This window comes from Megalobrama amblycephala, linkage group LG3 (assembly GCF_018812025.1).
Source record: "Megalobrama amblycephala isolate DHTTF-2021 linkage group LG3, ASM1881202v1, whole genome shotgun sequence".
NCBI lineage: Eukaryota > Metazoa > Chordata > Actinopteri > Cypriniformes > Xenocyprididae > Megalobrama > Megalobrama amblycephala.
This window is the reverse complement of record NC_063046.1, coordinates 28,683,979-28,709,159: the sequence shown is the minus strand read 5'-3', so window position 1 is coordinate 28,709,159 and position 25,181 is coordinate 28,683,979. Positions and strand designations below refer to the sequence as shown.

The 25,181-nt window shown below is 36.0% G+C and overlaps 1 protein-coding gene across 5 annotated transcripts in view; it reads right to left on the bottom strand.

The window, feature by feature from the left end:
* Positions 1-25,181, bottom strand: part of ambra1a (autophagy/beclin-1 regulator 1a) — a 104,291-nt gene that overhangs the window by 25,890 nt on the left and 53,220 nt on the right. For all 5 annotated transcript variants that reach the window (XM_048184884.1, XM_048184888.1, XM_048184886.1 and 2 more), the window contains 3 exons: positions 18,799-18,987; positions 17,539-17,693; positions 10,766-10,905 (listed from right to left, as the gene is read on the bottom strand). In XM_048184884.1, the coding sequence (XP_048040841.1) occupies positions 10,766-10,905; positions 17,539-17,693; positions 18,799-18,987 (484 nt within the window). The remainder of the gene's footprint in view (positions 1-10,765; positions 10,906-17,538; positions 17,694-18,798; positions 18,988-25,181) is intronic.

Genomic DNA, 25,181 nt, shown 5'->3' with positions numbered 1-25,181 from the left:
TTCAACTTCTGACAAGCCAGCCAGGATGATGTCCATCATCTTTTGAAATGTTGCAGGCTCTGAAGCCAATCCATAAGAAACACGACAAAAACGGAACAGTGCGTCGTGAGTAATAAAGTCCTCATGCAGCGACACTTGGTAGCAAGCATTAGTCAGGTCGATGGGGAGAAAGCAGCAGAACCTTTTAGATCATAGAGTAGTTCATCCATGAGTGGCAATATAAAAGAGTCCACAATCACTGCTTTATTTGGCTCTCTGAGGTCAAGGCACATCCTAATTTTAATTATGCGCACCAAAAATTGGTGACACCCATGCAGAGGAGTCAATCCAGTCTATCACCAGCCCAGCAGCCTGCAAGCAATTTAATTCCTCTGAGACACCGCTACAAACAGAGAGTGGCAGACGGCGACATTTTTAGTGCACAGGTATGACCATTTCATCCAGCTTTACGCGGTGTTTAAAGCTTTTAGCACATCCAAACTCAGCTGACTCAGCAACAGTGCACTGAAAGACTGGAACAGGAATTAGGAGGCAGGACTTGATTGTTTTCAATCCTCACTTGCAGTGCAGACATTAGGTCCCTCCCCATGAGTGTGGTACCTTTGTCCACAATGAAGAACTAGCAGGAGCCGAGTGGTCATGAAAGGAATTGTTCGCTGACAAACATCCAACCACCGGAATTTGGGCTTTCGAGTATGTCACAAGACTGGTTGTGTGTTGCAACAGCACAACGTTACTGAAATGGCAAGCATAAGTGCTGTAGGGTAGGACAGATACGGAAGATCCACCACACAAGTGAGTCAGAAGTAGATATAGTTGCTGTGCTTGTAATGCTGGGAGTATGAGCTGAATATTCCGTGCAGGCCCGGCGCCACAAGGGGGCAAATGGGGGCATTGCCCCCTCATATCTGATTTGTGCCTCAATTTGTGGGGACAAATTCCTTCACCTCTGAAACGTGATAAGCCTTTGACACGTACGATCACACCAGTGTGATTAGAACGTTCAGTGCACCACTAAACATGCTTTCGCGCTTTGGCTGGCACTGAGCCAGAGACGGACGTGATCAGAACTTTTAATATTTCACAACTATTCAGTGTTTTCAACCACATAATGTTTATTTGAGGTTTCAGACATTTAAATAGACTTTTAAATTGAATACTAGGCTATATATATATATATATATATATATATATATATATATATAAAACATTTATAGTTTGTTAAATTCAAATTCCTTACACTGATATCTATGGAAGCAGCAATAATTATATTTCAAATTATATTTGAAATATATAATAATTATATTTCAAATTATAATTTGACAAAGTGTTTTATTCATATAAGAGATACATTGTGTATGAAAAAATAAAGTTTACCCTATTCTTCTCCCAGTTCACCCGCCACTTACTTTTATGTATTTCGGGAAAAAAATAAATGAATTTACGAGACGTAAATCCGACAGATCCTCTAAATTGTGGTGCAAACTCATTGCGTGTCATATCAACTAACATGATCATAATAAAGGTGTTTAAATGACAAAACACATTCACTTCAACATATTAGACAATTGAAATATATCATATAATTCATAATATGTGACATGATCCAGCAAAATGAGTCACAGTGATCCAAATTTCAAAATTGAGATTCTGGTATCAATGGAAAGATGAGACAATAAGCTTTAAAATGATATCCTAGTCAAAGTCATACCTTGAATGGTTTTAAAGATATACCCATTTTAATTATGGTCGTCTGCCCTCTTTTTCCAATTGAAAACCTGAGAAAATCGCTTTTAAAGTTTTTTTGCCCGTTTTTTGTTGATATCTTTCAAAATCCATTGCATTTAAAGGGATAAACTATTTATTTTACAGCTTAATTTGACCAAAGACATTTTTATATATATATAAATGCTATTAAACCAGGCTGAAGCTCAAATTATTTTAAAGTATTTATTTGAATTAACCCTTTAAGAGCTGAAGGCTTTTTTAGAGTTCTTTTTTTTTTTTCTTTTTTTTTCTGAGCAACACACACAAAAGTAAAGACTCATAACTCCAAAACTCTAGCAAGGAGAGTCAAAAGGTAGGTATCATTTGATAGAAAACATTTTAAATTTTAAGAAAATAGAAATTACATTACATTTTAGTTAGTTTTTAGCCAAGTATGTTAAATCATTTCGTGAGTAATATCTTGTGATCAACGCAATATATTATATTGATTTCGGATTCACTTTAATCTTGAGAATCTGCTTTAAATATTGATTTTTATGATCTGTGCATTTTTCATGAAGTTATGAGCACGTGAAATACATACTTGTATTCAGTTAGCTGCTGTGCTATTTTTGTTGTAAACGCATAATACTCAGACTCGTTAGAGGGTGAAAACAACACAACAGAAGCATGTTGGAGGCTTGATATGAAAGTTTAAAGTCTTTGGTTTTGTATGCAAAAAGAATTTTTGTGCTAGCTATATGGATTCAATTTTTATTGGCTTTTAAAGAGAGACACGCAAATGGGAGTTTTATTTTATAAGGCGCGCTAGTCTGACAGGAGGATGGCTGGACCGATCGCGTGCCTGTCAGTCGAAACGGGGCTTCCCATTGTTAAAAATCAGCGTTTAGGTCAGTGTGTTTACATTTCTAAGCTTTTTGATTGGTTCTATACAACGTGTAACACCATATTTGTAGAGCAGAGATAATGACGTTTCAGGGGATACCGGGAAATGCTCATAAATGACGAGAGGAGTTGAGAAGTTCTTTTCCAGTTAATTTAGTGAAACCATGTCAAATTTAATAGCCATTTAAATACCTTTACTCAATTATCTGGACTACGAAACTTTGGGAGATTATTTTTGAAAGTCTGTTCTTTGAAATTAGCTTAAAAAAAAACAAACGATTTTTTCATTGTTTTTCCACATTATTGGCCCATATCTTAAAATAGAACGTTGCGACTTCCGACTCATTTCGCCAGATCGGGTCACATATACAGGGAGTGCAGAATTATTAGGCAAGTTGATTTTCTGATCATATTTTTTTCCCAAGCACATTTTACCAATTCCAATCCACATCAATCTTAATAACTACTATTAATATTGTTTTTAATCATTTATAAGTGATATATAATTGTTCATGAAGGCTGGAAATGAAAAATGCCTTATATTCAGGTGTGCAGAATTATTAGGCAAGTTTTCTTTTACAGGCAAAATGAGCCAAAAAAGAGATTTAACTCAGACTGAAAAGTCAAAAATTATTAAATACTCATGAAAAGGACGCAATACTAATGCAATACTAGAAATTGCAAAGTTAAAGCATGACCAAGGGACAGCAAAATGCTCATTGGGTCAGCGGGGTCAGACAAAAACAGGTGGAAAAGAAAAGACACGTTAACTGCAAAATAATTAAGAATTATGTGTGAAACCATCAGGAACCCTTTAGTCTCCAGCGCCACCATTTTCCAGAACTGCAACCTACCTGGAGTCTCCAGAAGTGCAAGGTCTCAGGATCTCAGAGACTTAGGTTAGCTAAAGAATCCTAAAAAATGACCCGCACTTGATAAGAATCACAAGCTGAAGTGTTATAAAATACATGAAGACTGGGTTTTTATAGGCCTTATAAACAGACAGCTTGAGAGTGACTCCTGAAGGACCAGCACCACATCCTCTTGTACCACTGTTTGAAGAATTTATCTTCCAGAATCTGGCAGTAAGTTTTGGAAGATCATTTTTAGTCCATCTCTGCAAGACAGACATTTCAGGATAAGAGATGGACTAAAAGTGAACTCAAACACCTTACTGCCAGATTCTGGATAAATTCTTCAAACAGTGGTACAAGAGGATGTGGTGCTGGTCCTTCAGGAGTCACTCTCAAGCTGTCTGTTTATAAGGCCTATAAAAACCCAGTCTTCATGTATTTTATAACACTTCAGCTTGTGATTCTTATCAAGTGCGGGTCATTTTTTAGGATTCTTTAGCTAACCTAAGTCTCTGAGATCCTAACACCTTGCACTTCTGGAGACTCCAGGTAGGTTGCAGCTCTGGAAAATGGTGGCGCTGGAGACTAAAGGGTTCCTGATGGTTTCACACTTAATTCTTCACCTTAATTCTTAATTATTTTGCAGTTAACATGTGTCTTTTCTTTTCCACCTGTTTTTGTCTGACCCCGCTGACCCAATGAGCATTTTGCTGTCCCTTGGTCATGCTTTAACTTTGCAATTTCTAGTATTGCATTAGTATTGCGTCCTTCTCATGAGTATTTAATAATTTTTGACTTTTCAGTCTGAGTTAAATCTCTTTTTTGGCTCATTTTGCCTGTAAAAGAAGACCTCCCTAATAATTCTGCACACCTGAATATAAGGCATTTTTCATTTCCAGCCTTCATGAACAATTATATATCACTTATAAATGATTAAAAACAATATTAATAGTAGTTATTAAGATTGATGTGGATTGGAATTGGTAAAATGTGCTTGGGAAAAAAATATGATCAGAAAATCAACTTGCCTAATAATTCTGCACTCCCTGTAGTTAACAAGTTTGTTAATATTTTTAATAAAAAAGGACAAACTAAAACGTGATATGCCACACGTCATAGTCAGGCCCGGATTAAGAACACATTGGGCCCTGGGGCTATAGCAACACCAAGGGCCCCCTTTCATCTGATTGCCATGCCACAGTGTCTTGTACCACAAGAATTTTTTTATTGTTATTATTTTTATATTTTTACAAATCTCATTTTATCAAATCATTTTATATAAGCACAAGCACACTAAATATTCCATGCTATTTAACACATTAAAAACAAATGCATTAACTCCAGATATGAACTCCAGCATTAGACAAACAGGTTGCCAAAAGCAGCAAAAACATTTGTCATACTTCAGTCATACTTCCTCAATGATTAGTTTGCCATGAATACTTTAGAGAGATAGTTCACCCAAAAATGAAAATTTTCCTATATGGAAATTAATGGGGACCAGCAACTGTTAGGTTACCCACATTCTTCAAAATATCTTCTTTTGTGTTCAACAGAAGAAAGAAACTCATTCAGGTTTAAAACAATTTGAAAGTGAGTATGTGATGACAGGATTTTAATTTTTGGGTGAACTATCCCTTTAAGGACAAGGGTCCGCATGCTAACTATTAGGATGCTGTCACTTTAAGACCTGCATGCGTCCGATTTTCTCAACTCACTTCAGACATAACCAACTGTGTTTATGTAAACCTTTTGTGTATTTGACAGTATTATAGCGCAATCAGACGCGAAAGATGAAGTCCAGTAGTCAGGTGCTGTTTGACAGGCTTAAGTGTGTGTACACGCTTCGGGTGTATGGGGTCAGAAAAAGCGCATCTCAGAACAGCACACGAATGACGTGTTTAACTGGCAGGGCTTTAAAGCACATGCAAATAAAGTGTGATTGCGAATAAGTGCAGTGTCCCGTGAGTAACTACCGCTGTGTTAACGTGATGTGAATGTGTCGAGGTCGAGTTGTACGGATGGAGGCACCAGAACTGCAACTGATAGAATGTGCTTCAAAGGCAGATAGTGGATATAAGTCACACGACATTGGTGTTCGTCAAAAAACAGTAGGAAAGTTAATTCGGGATTTTTACACGGGTGATGATGATGATGAGAGAAAAACACTGAAATTCTGAATTCAAACGGCAATAAAATCAATCGACTCGTCCCTGTAAATGTTGAAAACTCCTTACGTTTTCATGAGAAACAATTACCATCCGAATAGGGCTTAACTCGTTATAAGAATAATAACTTGCTGCAGCTGCTATCTCACCTTCTTCAACGTATAAAGCACGCAGATCGGCGACGGTGTCGGTGGGTGAAGATAATTGTGAGCTGCCGCTGCACGTGGGGTCTTCCACTGGCGCGGATGTTTTATGTGAACCGAAGTAACGTTAGTTATTTTGGGAATTTTTGCTGTAAGATTAGCACCCCTTTTCTCCCTTTCAAGCTTATTTTTCCTTTTTTTTGCGCACCACTGTCACTTTTTTGTATCATTTTGAACACCAGCGAGGCTGAACAAGCAATAAAGGCCAATTTCCCATTTTCTAGTCTAACGTTACATGCGATAGCATAACGCAAAGAGGCGTTTCCCGATGTCATGGCGCGAATTGTGAAGTGATTTTGATTGGACGGTGATTTATCAGTCAGGCACATTTTCCAATCATTTTTTCTTGTTATTTTATTAGACACAAATCAACCACCTATGACTTGTCAATCTCATTTCCTCCAGCCAATCACGGGCCCCCTCTACCCGCGGGCCCTGGGGCTTCAGCCCCACCTAGCCCTTATGTTAATCCGGCCCTGGTCATAGTGTGGCTGCATGACGCGTTGCCAAGGAGTTAACAGCCATTCTAAAATAATGTTCTAAAATAATGGTCGCCTTAAAAAAACTCACTCTAGGGGGCTCAGCTATAATATAGAGACCTTGCGTTTTTCCCCATTCTACTGCCTGTGTTCTGTGTAAACCAGCCCTTACTGGGGCAAGGCAGGAAAAAACTTGGGCAAGGCATGTTAGCAACAGCCATCTTCGTGACCAACTATAGCTAAAAAGGCCTAATTTGTGGTATCTGTCAGGAGTTATAAAACAATGAAGCACACGAGACAGGAGTAGCGAACTTAATAAATCTTGTTTACTCATTTACTTCCATTCACACAAACATTGCATCAGAACACAATACTTTTCAAAATAGTACTCAAATCAATTCATTTAGGAACACAACAAATGATTAGTTTCTAGAACCATCTTTGCGATGACAAATGCAATCCTATTTATCAGCATAGTGCTATTTGTACTTGATTCTTATCAATCATATTGATCCTTATAATGTGATTTTAACATTTTAAAATGATATGTTTTAATTAGGGCTGTCCAATTAACACATTAACTTAATTAATTAGTTATGGGAAAAATAACACATAAAAATTAACGCATTTAACACACCCGCCCCAGACCTATGTAGTGCGTCTTACATTTCATAAAGTTAATTGGTGACGAACAAGAGGCAGAGCAACAACTCACTGAGTGATGGAGCCTATAGAATGCAGTTAGAATGCCTTTAAAATTCAAGATATCAGGGCAAAAATGCCCATGTATGAGTTGTAGTCTCATATTTACTTATATCATGATACGAGTAATTAATGCAATATCACACAAGTGCTGTTTTTGCACGAGTGCAAATGTGATAGTGATTTTAAACATGAGTTAATATATTGTTATATTTTAGACAATAGTTTCTGCTTTTGCTCAATATTGTTTATGAAAATATTACCTATAAAGCCAGAGCAGAACTGTTGTATGTCTCAGAGCAACACAGTGGTGTTTCTTTTCTGAATGAATCAGCATTTTGAAGGAATCAATCAGGTGAACTAATGATTCAATGGTCCATTCATAAAGAGAGCCATTTACTTAATTCCTGAATAAATCAGCCGTTTGAACTAATCGAATAAATGAATAACTCAATGACTTACTCATTTAGACATTTACCACCACCTAATGGCAGTTTTAGTTTCTTATTTAGAGTATAATTTCATTTAATAAAAAAAAAAAAATCATATTTCCATATTAATTTAAAAAAAAACCTTTAAAAGGTTTTAGAGTTCACCCGAAAATGAAAATTCTGTCATCATTTACACACCCTTATGGCAGTTGAAGCCTAAAAGTTTGTGTGTAATAAATTCTCTGTTGAGAATTCAAATTCAACAATCAGACGATTTTTTCTAAATGTCTAGTTGATGCTTTTCTCATGTAACACAATAATGACTTTAAATGATCTTTTAGGGGTAATTTCTCAGCCAAATTTGATGTGTGATTAATTTGCGATTAGATTAATTCATCGCATTGTGTAATTAATTAGATTAAAAATTTTAAATCACTTGACACCCCTAGTTTTAATATACATAGTGCTCTCCAGTCAGAGTTGGAAATTTCAAGATATGAGGGAAAAAGTAACACTTTATGGTTGCAATTTATTTTACAGTAGAGTTGTCAAAAGTACCAACTTCGGTACCAAGTCGGTACTGCAATTTTAAAAATATGATGCTTTGAGCGCTGTTGCGTGGATTTGTAAACACCTCTGATTTCCCTTTGTTTTCACTCACTCAACGGATATGTCTGTGATTGGCTTTAATGATCAATGCTTCAAAAACGTTGTAAAAAGTCAATGACGTTCTTCATCGAGCGCTTACACAGATACTCACGGGACCGTTTGAAAGCAGGCATCTATCGCGGACCAGTCCGAGACTTGGTACGGAAGTTGGTACTTTTGACAACGCTATTTTACAGTATGTGCACTTACGTGTACTTACAGTGTACTTACCTATATTAGAAAGTACTGGGTAATATAAGGTAACTACATGGGTTAAAGTTAGGTTTAGGGGTAGGTTCGGGGTTAGTACCAAGTTATTACCCAGTTATTGCTATTACTATAATAAAGTACAATAACAAGTACATAGCATGTACATAGGAAACAGGACTGTAAAATAAAGTGCTATTGTTCTGTCATTAATGAATAACTATACAGGAACAAATGAGTAACACAATATTAACATTCTAGTAACTATTTTTAACTAACAAGAAACTCGGATTAGACAAGAAATTAGTAAGTAATAGCACTCAGATGAAAATGGGTGGTTCACTATTACTATTTCTTTTCATACCTCCTAAGAACTACTATATACAGGTTCATAATTAATGTGAGTAATGCATAATGTATAATTAATGTATAATTAGTAATTCCTTCTGAAGGTTTCGGGAATACTTAAGTCATCACCATAGGTTACCATCAACTTTACTTTAGAATTAATTATACATTGTACATTACTTTCATTAATTATGAACCTGTATATGGTAGTTCTTTGTAGTCCTCTTGGAGGTATGAAAAAAAAAAGTAGTTACTGATTAGCTAATAGTGAACTACCTCATTCAACTAAGCGCTATTACTGACTAATTCGTTAATCAGTTTCTTGTTAGTTAATAGTATACTGTAAAGATTTTGGAGGTCAAATCTCTAAATTTTATGTTGACTTGCTGCATTGAAAATTTTCAGTAGTTTCAATTAAATTATGTGAACTGAATGTTATTTGTTGAACCAAATGAAATTTTTCAATTAAACAATCAACATATAACCTCCAAAATCTTTTTACAGAATGTTAGTATTGTGTTACTAATTTGTTCCTGTAAACTGCAAATGTTTTTTACAGTTCAATAAACAAAAAGTTAATATTAAATCACATTAGACACAACATTGTCAATGTTCATGTTTATCACTCTATTTCGCAATGAAAATAGTTCTGAACAAAGCAGAACTGTTACGTTTCTCTGAGCAACATACAGCTGTGTTTTGTTTCTGAATAAATCCGTTTTTGAAGGAATCTGTGAATCAATGATTCACTGAGCCATTCATAAAAACAGTCACTTCATTCCTGAATAAATCAGAATAAAATAAATGAATAAATTATTTAATGATCAGACTCAATTATTAAGACTTTGCTCGTTTTGTGTGGTTTTGAGGGACCCATCCATGTGCATTACTCACATGGACTCATAGAAATGTATTATTTCTTTAAAAGAAAAAATCTCAGTTTGTGTTAAACAAATGAAAGCCATAGACATCTGGAATGGCATAAAGGTAAAGAGAGAATTTTCATTTTTGAGTACATTAAATAATGCTGCTCCCTGCACACAGGAAAATAAGACTTAGTGCACATTTAATGACATTTCTTTACATGCTTAAATGTCCTTTATTTAAAAGGCAAAATGTAATTTAAATGTAAACTACACAGTTATTGAAGTTCAAGTAATTTGCAATTAGATCAAATAACCGCAATTAGACGATTAATCAATAATTGCAATATGTGGTAGCGAGTAAGTTAGTAAGAATAAATTACTGCGTAAATTAAGAGAGATCATTTCCTGTCACGACTAAAGCGATTGGGCTTTTTGGTGTCCAAGTCACACAATATTATCTCTGAACACTGGACACCATGACTGAGGACATAAACTACTAATAAGGCTCTGAGTTTGTGTATGGTGCTTTTTTTTTTTTTTTTTTGCTTTCTCTAATTAACTAACTGTTTGCATTAATGAAGTGAGAGTGTTTACATTGGAGAGACAATGTTTGTGGGGCAACGTGGGCTTCATGTACTTACGGTAACCTTGATGATAATTATGACAAACTTGCAGAAAAGCAACATCCACAGCCAAGCTGCAAATTATACAACCAAATACAGTGGAGGAAAATGATCCTTGAAGTGAATTAATTAGTGTCTGTTTCGTTAACAAACACCAAACGCTTGTAGGAAAACTTCTTTTTAAACTGCTGAAGAACTGACAAAACCAAGAAGGTATTTGAGATGTATGATATTCATTTACATAAACATAAAACAGTTCTCACCCAGAAAACAAAAACAGATGGGCAAAGCAGAGGAAAGACAGACGGAGTTCAACATTTCAGAACAACCAAACGTTTTTATATGCACACTGTATAAACCATCGCAACTTGTTTTTATCATGGTTAGCATTATGGATCATTTCTCATTTGTTGATGTCCCACATGCAGATGAGTAAAGTGCTGATTATGTTTGGCAAGCAATTATCTTGAGTCCAGCTGAGTTGAAAAAAAGAAAAAGAAAAAAAAAAAACTCCTACAACAGCACTTTTATTCTTTAATGCAACAAAAAAAAGGAAAGAAAAAGTGATTTCTGACCCACAAATAGGGCTGAGTGAGCTATGAAGGGATGGATAGGAGACTCACACAGGTCTGCAGATGACCAGATCTCCTTTGTTGGTTCCATAAGCGAGCCCAAGCCCTGGTTCTGGCAGCCAACGTGCAGAATTTATACTGACATGTCTCCGCTGGTCTGGGGCCATTGGATACACCACATCAAACACCCTCTGAAAAACATACAAGAACACACCTCTTTTAAACTCTCCCACAGCCCTCTTAGTAGTTTCACTCATTCTATCAGTCGCCAGCACCTTCCATCATGCTCTCCGCTGTAGAATGCAATCTGTGACAGATTTGACAAGCACTGCTAGCACAACTGAGGAGAGGCTAAACTGAAAAGTCAAATCTCTTTCTCCAAAGTACTCTTTCTCTTTCTTTCCAATCCATTCCCCCGTCCCTGTCTGTCAGCCTTGGCATACTACTTACACTCCACTGGCTCTAGAAAAAAAGGACAAAAATAGGACAAGCTCATGTCTGCCAGGGAGAGAGAAAGCGGTCTCATTCATCTGCAGATGAGTGATCAACAGACAAACTCTTTCTCTCTCACTTTACTCTAGACAGATGAAATTCAGGACAAGGATAAAAGCCACAAAGGCTGGCAGTTCAAACAGTGTCTTTACGAGAAGAGAGTCTATATGATTGATGCATATGTGTGTGTATCTATGCGACGCTGCGTGTTTGTGCATCTGGACCCGGTGGATTGCATGGACATTGTGGGGCTCAGCGGTGATGACGCCTTAAACATATACAGCTCTTCTGAGTGTGTTTATATGTGTAGTGTTGATGTATGGAGCTCTAATTATTACTATGAGTCTGATTCAGTTCCTAAAATGAAATGCAGCTCCTGATAGATTCATTTTTTGAACAATGGATATTTATTCAAGTCTACCATTCAAAGGTTTGGGGTCAGAGGTTTGAAAAAGGTTTACCATTCAAAGGTTTGTGTAGCCAGACCTTCAGACTGATGGCAGAAGGTCTAGACTACATAGTAGCTTTCATTGACTAAGGACCGCCCAGAGGCTGTCTGACTGACATGTAAGGCAACCAATCACAGTTTGTTTTGTTCTGCCTTATGTTTAGGGGCATGAAAATGTAACATGGATGTCCCTACAATAACAGACCACTGTGTGAAACATTTAGACGTATTTTAAAGAGTCTATGCCGCAAACTTCACATACTTTTGAAAATCCAGCATTTAGTTGATCCTGATAAGCGCTCATTGTCACAGTTTTCACGACAGCTTTCTTCTTCCATGAGGGGGCTTGGCCTCACAACATCTTTTTTCCAGATGGACCATTAAAAACGCAACACACAAAGGCTGCATTCATTTAATTCAAAATAGAGTTTAAACAGTAATACTCCGAAATATTATTACAATTTAAAATAACTGTTTTCAATATTAATATACAGTATTTATATTTTGTAATTTATTACTGTGATGGAAAGCTGAATTTTCAGCAGTCATTGCTCCAGTCTCCAGAGTCACATGATCCTTCAGTAATCATTCAAATATGCTGATGGTGCTCAAGAAACATTTCTTATTATTATCAATTTTGAAAACAATTGTGGAAACGGGATACATTTTTCAGGATCCTTTGATGAACAGAAAGTTCAAAAGAACAGAATTTATTTGAAACTATTTTTTGTAACTTTATAACAAGTCTGTACTGTCACTCTTGATCTATTAAATGTATCCTTGCTGAATTAAAAGTATTTTTAAAAAAATCTTTTGAATGATAGTGTCCAGTTTTTCAGTTCTTAAATATTACACAGAAATGAACTGCAAGTTTCCTATCTAACGATGTCCTAATAAGAAACCACACATCAGAACTACTAGAGAACATTGGCAGGTAAGTGGCATTACGAGTACTTTGCTACCACTTGAGAATGAAATTGACTATTACATTAAAAAATTAATATGTAGAAATTAAATCTGGAAATAGAGCCTTGGGCTAACCTTTGTTCATTTTCTTTCTATCTGCACTCCGGTGTATAATTAATAATAATAATAGGTAATAAGCAAACACATTAACGATGCTGATGTATTAAATTCATTCATTAACTACCATATGAGAAAATATCACTTTAAAAAAAACAAAACAAACAAACATAGAGATCTCCTCTAATAAACAAAGACATGAGGGGAAAACAGAACATAATCAAATTATAGAATATAAAATGATGGAAAGTAATAAATTAACATATTGTCTGTGAGAAATGTCTCTATAAACAAACAACCATAAAAGCAGATAGTGAAATGTACCAAATGTGCTGTTGCTATAGCTACAGCTGAAATCAGGCACCCTGTAGGGACGTTGTTATGGCAAATGTATGTAGTGGTTAATTTGCATTGTGCACCTGTCCACGTATTTCCCCAAGATTAATATCAGAAGCTTGTTGTTGCTTTGTGGGGAGTTTTACATTCACATAATAGCCAATAGAAATTAGAGTTTGTTGTTATTGCAGAAATTAGTAATGTCGCAATTACAATAATGCATTTTCATGTCAGATAGACAGTCAATAAATATAAAAATCTATTTAGAATTTCTTAGAAATTAGTCTGTTGTACATTTTGCTCCAGGCAACAGTGTACAGAAACCAGAGTTGCCAGGTCTTCACAACCAAAACAGCACACACTAAATCTGATCTCTAACTTAATCTGACAAATTTTGGTTCCTGCAGCTTCTACAATAAAGTTTAAGGAGTCTATCAGTCTCATATCAGACTCACATACAATGCAGAGAGAAAAATCAATGAAAACAGTTCTGGAAAAAACAGATGTGTGAAAGAATGACAGGAGGCAGATCTGTGGAGTTCCTCATTATCTCATGTAAGACAACACTACTGCATTGTCCACATCATTACATCACCTGGTAGTTATATACAATAACCAGTAGAGCTGAGAAAGAGTGCCTGAGAGTGTCATTAATGCTGGGAATCAAACTTAATGACTAGCTGAAACATTCTAAGACTGAACTCAACACACTTAAAGACTGTTTTCATGGACTGGAGCAGATTCTAGTCTTTGACAGTCAGAGAAGAGCACAAACCTAACGACTGAGTCAGTCCACTACACAACACACTTAATGTTTGGTGAGTCATGAAGGGACATTCTGCCGAACTCAACTGTGTGAGATCTTGTACCGAAACAAACATGGATGTCAACAGACAGCTGCCACTACTTATTTGCAGTGCAATTTGTGCAGAGAGAAAACAAACTTTAAAAACCCTGCCAAAAACACTGGTGTTTTTTATATTTATAAAACGTTAAACAATGTCCTGTTATGTAGGGTGTTGCTAAAAAATTACCACCGTGTTCTTATTATCGAGTTTATGTTTGAAATTAATTACGTGAGGACAACTGTTGAAGAAAATGGAATTGAACCCAAATTTTAGGTTCCTGGTGAAGGTCGACATTTATTCTTATGATGTTTGACTGTAAGAATGATAAATGCATGTTGATACTACTGCAGCAAAGTATCTTGAATAAAATATTTTTTCATAAATTCCTATGTTTCTCTTTCACATTTCTTTTTTGTGGTCTTTCCTGATTAATTTTGTTAATTAAATAATTTCTAGTGCTGTTTTTTAAACCAATAATATAATAGACTGTTATTCTCAAATCATGAATTAAAAGCGAATTGGTTCGTTCTGAGCAAAAATTCGTTCCCCTTCCACCAGTTAGAACAAACATACAATACTGCTTAATTTACTCTGAAACAGAAGTCATTTAAAATGTTATTTGGATATTTTAATTTTCATTTCATCAGCCTACTGTAAATGTACAATGCACCCAATATACTATTTAATGGGACTGCAAACACCGGAAACTCTAAAGTATGACTGCAGATATATTCAAGGCACTGTATTTCCTCATTATATTTCCTCAAATATATTAGAAATAATTAAAGTGTATACAAAATAATTTTATTTTCAAATGTTTGTGATTTTTTTTTATTTGTTAGACTTTTTAAATTAAATTATTCAGAAACAAGTGCAGTTATATAGCCTAAATAAGCTAGTCTTTTTTTTTTTAACTTTTATTAGACTCCAGATCAAAATAAAAGAATACTTAATATTATTTTTAAAATGAGAGAAATCACTGCTTATTCTGATTTTTTTTTTTTTTTTTTTTTTTTTTTTAACAGATTTTTAACTTTTTTCATCTTCAGAACAAAATGAATAGCCCAAGAACAATTTAATTGCAATGTTAACTTAAAAATAATATAAAAGAAACATCAAAAACAAGATGTGTTTGACAAAATAACAAAAATAAGGATAAATGATGTTTGACAGAGAATGCATCTCCACAGCACAGTTACCAGCATCAGTCACAAATATTAAACATTTAAAAAGATCTTTGTGAGGACGACTGGCAGAAGCTGGTTCTTAAATTCTAAGACAAGAATCTTTAGACACCACACACTACATGACTTTAAACACTGACTGAGGGCAACTGGCACAGACCAATGCGTATGGGCATGATCATTCGTAAGGACCAAATTACATTCATAATCGGCCATGTACTACAATCGTGTAGTGTGTTCTCAGCTTGAAGTTCACCTGTAGTCAATAATTTTATCGCTTAAATCTCATCTTTGATCAATAAAACGGCATATTTAAACGTTTTTCCTGTAAAATTAAAAAAATATATATATTCCTGCCTTAAAATAGCTTGAATGTAACTCTACAACCTTGCTTCATTTAGTATATGTGGATCCATGAATATGCAAATTAGCCCTGCCTCCACTCAATCACACAAGCTCAGAGATATCCACTTGGTCAACTTTACTGTAATAAAGGCTGCACAATGGCAAGTGGAAATACTGGTTTAATGCAGCCATATATGCTTGAACCAGAAACTGATTCCGAAGAAGAAAAGGAAGAGCGAATTAAACTGAGGCTTATCTACAACTCGATGTATCAGAATTGTAATGTGTTTTATGTATCGTTCTCTACAACGTTAGAGACATAACGGTAATTAATATGATTAGCCTTTTGCTTGACTACGTTATCAGACAGCTAATAATGTGTTGCTAATGTTACACAAACCATGTTCCTGTTAGCCATCTCAAAGTCAGACAGCTGCCTTGTGCTTTCTAAAAATCAGCAAGTTTGAACAACTTAGAATGTCAGTGGAGAAAGGCATATAGTTCATCATAACATCGTAATATACATCATATACATAATTCACCCGCTATATTGCTAAATGTACCCAATTTTTCATATCAACAGGAAAATATTCCGGGGTAACCCAGCTTCTCTTGAGACTCCCCCGCTTTGCAGCATAGTAATGATATGCCAAAGCCCACCCACACGTTGACGTGATTGGTTTCAAGGTAGTTTGAGAAATAAGAAATACTGGTGATTTCAAACCGTCTTTTTTCACTGCAGTTTTAAGGAGAAAATACACAGCAATGCTGTTGATGTATGAATTTGCACATGGTTTGTCTTAAAGTCATATAAAAGGCATAAAAAAAACATTAAAAACTTGATTTTCACCACAGGGGGTCTTTAAGAGAGACTGAATTCATGTATGGATCATATTTTAAAAACAGCTCTAGCAGCAATAACAATGGTACTAACTTCCTTTAAGGCCATCACAGTTTCTGATAAACACAAAGACATTGTAAAAACTCCACCATGGTGGCCAGCCTAACTAAGAGGAATCTGTATATTTATCATACAAATTAGGCTCAGCATGAAGCACATAGAGACTAAAGTCGGGAGTGCCGGTAAAATACCCATGAAAAACGTGAACAAGCGCTCACTGCAAGGCTTTCCAACCTCTGCGGAGAGAGATTTGGTGTTGTATGTTTAGAGACTGAACAAGGATAAAAATGAAGCTCTCCTGCTCCATTGCTCTCAAATTAATCCACATTCAGAATCCTGCCATGAGCACAGCTTACAAAAACAAAAGTCAACCATGTAGATACTTCCATTTATGCCCTTCGCTCCACACAAATACACAGTTTTCCCTCTTCTCTGTCTCTCTCTATTTCTAAGAGAGCGTATCTAGGTCAGGTTCCTACTCAAAGGCTTTTCTAAACCCCAGACTCCCCCCTCTGTTGTAGAGAGCACAGAGAGCTGATCTACATAAGGCAGACCACCAATAATAACCAAACTTTACAATAATCAAACGTCATGAAAAGTATGACTGAACTGACTAAAAATGATATAAGAAAAGAAAAGTAAATGGGTTTTGTGGCCCGTCTGGACTCTTCACCTTTTGAAAGTGCTTTGGTAAACATTTAAATGTCAAATTTTTAATTTCATTAAAAAAAAAAACAACAACAAAAAAATGACTTTTTATTATAAATATTTAGATGGAAGTCCTGCTCTTACAAGGCAAAGGATTTTTAATTATTTTATTACACCGAACTGACCGAGAGAAAAGTGCACAACCTACATAGGAAGGCAATTTAAAAAAAATTTTTTTTTAAATAAAATAAAATAAGGTAACACTTTCTTTTACAGTGTCATTGTTATATATGGTACATGCAGTAACAATATTAATAACTATAAATTATGCATAATTACATGCAACTAACCCTAAACCAAACTTACTCAGTACTTATACTATTAAATATATAATTACACCAAAGACACCTTAAAATAAAGTGTAACCAAAAATAATTTTGAGATATGTGTACAGATTTCCAGAGGCATATTCGTTTTAAGGAGATACTGAGGTTTAGATTTCTAAAAAACAAATAGTGCTTTTCTTTCCTTTTTTATTTTGTTAAGTATCGAGAACAGTGGCAGTCTTTAAAGAAGACGTGAGTTCAGCAGTGACGTACCCTCATGGATGTCTCTCCTCCGTGGGGCTGCTGCAGTCTGAAGACCTGTGCCACCATGTGATCGGTGATCTGATGCAGCAGGATGCGACGAGACGCCAGACCCACCATCACGTAACGACCCATTGGAGACAAACTGACAGAGATGGCATTTGGACCTGTGACAAACACACAGTGCAGTTATTCACAGCTGTAACATGGCAAACAGAAACAAGCTAATACAGAAACATTGACTTATAACTACAGCCTAAGCCAAACCACTGCAAAATTAGCACAATTATGTAAAGTAATAAATTCAACAAGACTGGGATGCAGGACTGTATATGGTCTTAAAAAATGTTGTTAAAGCAACAATATAATAAACCAATAAAACACTGAGTGACCTGGCTGAGCAGTATTTAAACTATAATTATTACCAAGTACGTTTTAAAAAGATCAAATCATAGCAGTAAGCCTGAAGTAAAAACTAAACTGAAATTATGAAAATCCAGGAAATGTATTTAACACTATTAATACTAAAACATCCATTTTGCACATTATTGATTGCTGTAAATGTTATAACCAGAGCATTCAGACCAATCTGTTAAAGCATGAAATTAGAAAAGTTCACACCTAGACCTGCTCAGACTGTAATTATAGCTGATATAATTTTTCATCTTAAAACCTAATTGAATTTTGTAGCCATTTAAATTTTAGAAATCAGTCTTGCTTGGCGTGTGCATGAGCTAGAGAGCCAGAGTGCTGGCAATGTGATCAGCAAATGAAAACGAGTGGTTTAGGATTGAGGATTCGTGGTTGATTGCTCTCATTAATCCACTGTTACTGGATAGGGTGAATGATAGTTCCTTGAGGCCTGTACATACAATGGTGATGACCAACCCACAGAGAGAGAGAACAGCATTTCAAATTACTTTAATCTAAAACAAACAGGACTCATACTTCCTCATCACTGGTTTCCATTAGCAGGCTGGTCCCAGCCCTGCCTTCATTTGGCATTTAAATGGGGACTATCTAATTAAAGCAGCCTCTAAAAGAGCTCCATCACTGCTGTCTGTTCAGCCAATTAGAGGGAAAGAGAGAGAGAACAATGTGAATAGCCATGTCCCTTTGCATTTGATTTAATTAAGAACAAGTTTAAAATAATTTTAGCTCTGATGGCTCAATCAGTGTATTAAACCCTCATCAGCACAGGGAGGCGAGTCATGTTTTTGCAAACTAACAGCCCTTACGATGTCAAGCAGTTTATGTCTCATGGTCACTCACCAAATCTCTTGGAGTAGAGCATCTCTCCCAGGTTTTGTGGGGCGAGGGAGTACACAGCCAAAATACCCTCATCAGGGAAACCCCTCTGACTGCTGGGAATGAATACAGCCAGCAGCTGCCCGTCCGATGAGATATCACAGCTCGCGTCATTGTAGATCTTACAGTTGGGCACCAACACGTTAACAGAAGCTGAAAAAGAAATAATCAGACACAAGAGTTCAAATTAGGTGTGCAACGATACGGAAACCGTGTCTGGTAACGATAACCAAGAATTATTTCGATTTTGATGACACCATATATTGTCCAATATTAGATATTTAAAAATCTAAAAGACTGAATACAAAAGGTCTAGATCTCTACATGCTTCAGATGAAAGTGGAAGGGGAAAACTGCTTTAATTTTAAAATAGGTACAACTACAGAAAGCAAACAATCTTTAACTTTTTATAAAAGTTAAATGGAAAATATAATTTTAATAACGTTAAAGGATTAGTCCACTTTTAAATACACTTTTCCTGATAAATTTACTCACCCCCATGTCATCCAAGATGTTCATGTCTTTCTTTCGTCAGTTGAAAAGAAATGAAGGTTTTTGAGGAAAACATTCCAGGATTTTTCTACTTACAGTGGATTTCAATGGCTACCAACAGATTGAAGGTCAAAATTACAGTTTCAGTGCAGCTTCAAGGGCTTTAAACGATACCAGATGAGTAATAAGGGTCTTATCTAGCGAATCGATCGGTCATTTAAAAAAAAAAAATACAACCGTTTATGCTTTATAAACAAAATATCGCCTTGAACGTACTTTCCGCTTCCGCATTCTTCACGCTGAATGTTCTACGCCTTCCCTATTCTACTTACGGAACGAACACGGCGCCAGTTTCGTTTTTTTCCGTAACTTGAATAGGGAAGGCGTAGGACATTCAGCGTAAGCGTTATGAAGAATGCGGAAGCGGAAAGTACGTTCAAGGCGATATTTTGTTTATAAAGAATAAACGGTTGTATTTTTTTGAAAATGACCGATCGTTTCGCTAGATAAGACCCTTATTACTCATCTGGTATCATTTAAAGCCCTTGAAGCTGCACTGAAACTGTAATTTTGACCTTCAACCTGTTGGTAGCCATTGAAATCCACTGTAAGGAGAATAATCCTGGAATGTTTTCCTCAAAAATCTTAATTTCTTTTCGACTGACGAAAGAAAGACATGAACATCTTGGATGACATGGGGGTGAGTAAATTTATCAGGAAAAGTGTATTTAAAAGTGGACTAATCCTTTAAATGGAGAAAAAAAACTAAATGCAGAATAAAAAAATATCTACATGTAAACATTATTTTCTTCTATTTTAGGGGTACACCCGTCCCACATTTCATAGTCGCAAAATCAGCTTTGTCCCACACCCTTCAAGTCATAAGCAGTGTCCAGCATTTCATTTTTTTCCCCCTGAAATTATACCACCACAATAAAAACGGTAATAAAAAATTGCAAACTGCGATTAATGGGGTTTAAAAATCTATTTACACAGGCATAATGTTCGATTTAGAGAGGGTGTTTCCACTGATGATGGCTGCATGGACAAAGCAAAGGAAACTAGCCAGTGTGGACCTCAGCAAAAGTAAACTGATGAAGGTTAACACCTGCCAGGAATTTTTACAGACACACACTAGATGAAAAGGCTCTGCTAGAAGCTGCCAAATCCACAAAAGCAGGCTACAAGTTCAAGATGAAGCTGGTAAAAATACATATAATCTTTGTATAGTCTAATAAAGTAGCATAGCCTAAGGAAATATATATTCAATATATTTAGTAGACAGAATAGGTCATGTGTTATATCACTTGAACCTGAGAAAATTGAGTGCCAGTAATACAAAGCCGATCACAATCAATATTTTAGAAAGCTTATTACCAAATTAAAGCATATTATCATCCAACAATTAGTCTGCAAATAGAATTTCCATCTAACATAAATCAATATTTACATAATCTATTAATACTCTCAAACGTGTTCCGCATTGTCCCGCAAAATCATGTCTGTTGACCTGCAAAAGAGCAATATCCAGATGGACACCCTATTCTATTTGTGTTTAAGAATAGGTAGGCCAACTAGAAATAATGTGCAATCCTATTATCATTTGAATATAACTTATAAGCTATAATACACCAGCTTCTTTTACTCATTGGACAGATACAATAATATTAAAAAATTCACACTCAATGAAAAAATTACCGTAGGGAATGCCTTAGAACAGTGTTATAATAAGTAATTGAAACTTTAAATGTGTCATATTTTGAAAAGTTAACTTTTTTATCTGCTGTATTTAAACTGAACATTAAGCTCCACTTAGGATGTTAAACCAGCATGCTCATAAAAAAAATGCCAAAAACTGATTGCAGTGTCAGCCTCTGCATCTGCCAGATTTCCATTTCACATTCAAATCTCTATTTGCACACAAGCGCTACTCTGTGTAACAATCTTTTTGCTAAATTAGCAGAAACTGCAGAATTGCCGTAAGTTGAGCCGCAATAAAAGTGATTTAGCGACTTACAGACAGCCGCATCTGTTCAGCCCACACTAATGAATAAGAGAGCAGAGTGGCAGGAGAGAGAGAGACGTCTGTATGTACCCTTCTCGTTTCACCATACCACATAAAGCTCTCTCTCTCACACACACACACACACACACATAAAATGCACACACATCAAGGACTACCACTCTGCCAAGCAGGAGGCATAGAAAAAAATGCTTCTGCTCTGGGAACCACGTCAACTCCAAAATTAATTTTGATTCCCGTTTTCATTTTCTGTTTCACACATATAATCCTTTACAGTTTCCATGGCAATTTGCATCCCAATGAAGCCATCTCTTAACACACAGAAGGGTAGTAATATTCGGAACACAAACAAAGTGTAAACACAGGGATATTACAACATAAATAAGAGTGAACTGAGACAGTTGATTCAAAACAACTGTTTAGATGAAGCAAGGTATTCAAAGCATTAACGGAACAATAGCGTGCCGCTCTGGCCTCGCGCATCGACGTGTGTCATTGCGCAGAGGTCTCTGAATAAAGCATCAGGTGCGTGTGTGTGGGAGGTGTAATTAGGGCTATTTGTGTTTTAGAATGTGAGCGTGTGATTGAAGTGTTTGTCATTTCGCTGGAGAGTGAGTGTGCGTGCGGACGACGCTGGAAAACATGTAAGGGCACAAGATAAACAAGAGCAGGTGAGTTTTGGCAGGTGACTGAGAGTCATTATGCACATTTAGAAAGATGGATTTGTTTTAATCACCCAGTGTCTGTGTATCTGTGTGCATGTGTTCACTGAGTAAGGTCAAGAGAGTCTGAGAGGACAGGAGGGAAGATTTAAGCATGAGTGTGTTAATTAAACAGGGCAGTAATTTAGAGCAGTGATGAGGCTGCTGCCGGGCAGGGCCTGCATTTCACTCCCTGACACACACACACCTTCAACCACAAACATGTCCATCCACCCACCCACCATCACTTAAGCCCACTTATTCACTGCAGGCCAACAGAAGCAGGGAGAGAAGAAGAGGGAAATCTGTTCATGGGAAAAAAAAAAAAAAAAAAAAGAAAAGAAGTGATAACAAAATCTGCAGTTCTGAATGTGGTATCTGCATTCCATGTTTAAGTGTGTACCTGGTAGAAAATAAATAATAAATAAAATTAGTGTAGGCTCAGGGAGGCACTTAAAAAAAAATACACTCTTGCCCTTAAAGGCTTCAATATAAATGCTTGAATCAAGAGCTAAATCATTTTAATTCCATTCAAGATTAGAGCACATGAAAGAAATCTCACCTGCCTCTCACTATGATGAAGATAAAATGAAATTAAAACTCTTGTCTTATAGCAGGAGAGGGTCAGAAGGGCAGGTTGTGTAATGGTGAGAGTCAGCCCACACTGCTGAAGATGGATAAGTGGCTCACGGCTTCAGCAGACAGAGCTCCCTACTGGACGTGAGTAATGGATTTGCCGGGGTAAAGTGACGGCTATTCCGGTGACACTCTAAGGGAAGCTCAGACCATCCCTGTATGAGTTAAAGTGCATTTTAATCATCTATTTTTGTGGACGCAAGGGTGCACGAATGTTCTTTAGGGTTTATATTGGGTTTGTGGCTGACACTGAATGATAAACGGAGCGCTCAGGACTCCAGCTGCTGTGGACAGAGAGCATCTGGACAACTGAAATAAATCAGGCTTTTACAGGCATATTTATACTGGATCCCTTCCATCGGCACAGCCTATGGACCCAGACTGGTTCAGTCCTGAATTACTCACTCCCATTACATTCTCTGTCATCTGCAAAGCCACTCTGTCTGAAACTACAGTACAAAGTCATCAAGCAGTTAACAGACACAAGATAGTAGTGACAGGGATTTCCTGGGCATGAGCTTGGGAATGTGTTTGAGAATAGAGATGTGTCTCTTGTCACTGAGAGATTAAATGAGCAAGAATTAGAGACAGGGATAAGAACAAATTCAAAGAAGCGCTGGATTAACACATCCCTAGAAAACAACAACAACAACAACAACAAAAAACAGAATATATTCTAGTTTCAAGGTCGACAAATAATGAGTACACAAACATTCTTAAAAACACAAACATCCCTCTTCCAAAACCATTTACACAAAAGCACTTCAGATGACAAAGGAGTCTCAGAAACAACTCAAAACCACAGACACCTAATGTCAGTTCAAGTGTCTATTAATATCACAGCACCTAAATATTAGAAAAGGATAAATACAGAAGAATGACAAAGAAATAATAAAGTAGACATAGTGATTTTATGTTTGAAATATATGAGATCACCACACTATAAGCCCAGCAATGCATTCCAAAGGTACACCAATTCATTTGTCTTTTAGCAGAGACTATTACTCTAGATGCCTTCCAGTATATTTGTCATAGGGAATCCTCCTGCAGTAACTGATGTCTGGTGATAGTTCATGGATCATTGATTTGAACCTACAACATTTTGATTACTAGCCTAGATCACTAACCCAACATACAGTACAGTCCAAAAGTTTGGAACCACTAAGATTTTTAATGTTTTTAAAAGAAGTTTCGTCTGCTCACCAAGGTTACATTTATTTAATTAAAAATACAGTAAAAAACAGTAATATTGTGAAATATTATTACAATTTAAAATAACTGTTTTCTATTTGAATATATTTCACAAAGTAATTTATTCCTGTGATGGCAAAGCTGAATTTTCAGCATCATTACTCCAGTCTTCAGTCACATGATCCTTCAGAAATCATTCTAATATGCTGATCTGCTGCTCAAGAAACATTTAATGTGTACAATTGTACAAAATATTTGTGTACAATATTTTTTTTCAGGATTATTTGATGAATAGTTTATCTGAAATCTAATCTTTTGTAACATTATAAATGTCTTTACTGCCACTTTTGATTGATTTAATGCATCCTTGCTGAATAAAAGTATTCATTTCTTTAATTTCTTTTCAAAAAAATAAAAATAAAAATCCTTACTGACCCCAAACTTTTGAACGGTAGTGTATAATGCTACAGAAGCTTTGTATTTCAGATAAATGCTGTTCTTTTGAACTTTCTATTCATCAAGGAATCCTGAAAAACATTTACTTTTATTGTCTTAAACATTAACAGCATTAATCATTCTGGAATAACACATAATGAACAGTGAAGTGAAAGGTGCAAAAATTCAGTGCAATAAACATTTTAATTTGAATAAACAGCTTTAAATGCCTCTGCTCAGATCAACACAAACATTCGTGAATGAAGAGGATTCACATACAACCACAACTTGGTGGCACTCACAGAGTATTTTTCTAAGCAACAGCAAATAGCAGAGGAAGAATCTGGAACCAGCTATTTTGTCTCTGTACTCCCTGTATTTGGTGTTATTTCATAAACACCATAATGAATAAAAAATCTGAACAGCCTTTTGAAAACATGTAAATATTTGATATTGATGATTTTTTTTCCTCTGTGAAAAGTAGGTACCAGAAAAGTTATGTAGCGCATTGACTTTCAAAGTAACCAGGTTATTTTTGCTTTTGTAAAAGTACCATCTATTGTCAGAGAGTGAATCTGCATTTTCATGTTCATCTCAACTTAGCAGCCTGCATTCCCCATTTTTTCTGTATTGTGGAGTGCAAAGTTGTTTTTCTCTAGGGAACCACTAGATTTCCAATATTGGCTACTAAAGATGTGACAGTAAAGAGGTTGTGCACTTTATATCATTAAATGTAGACATGCTATTGTGGCAATGATTTAATGAAGCAGCTACTGCAAGCGTTTCACATTACAGGCCCCCTATAATATAGAAGCACACATTTTATTTCCTTTGCAGCCGTGGGCATACTAAACAGGTTGAGGTATTTT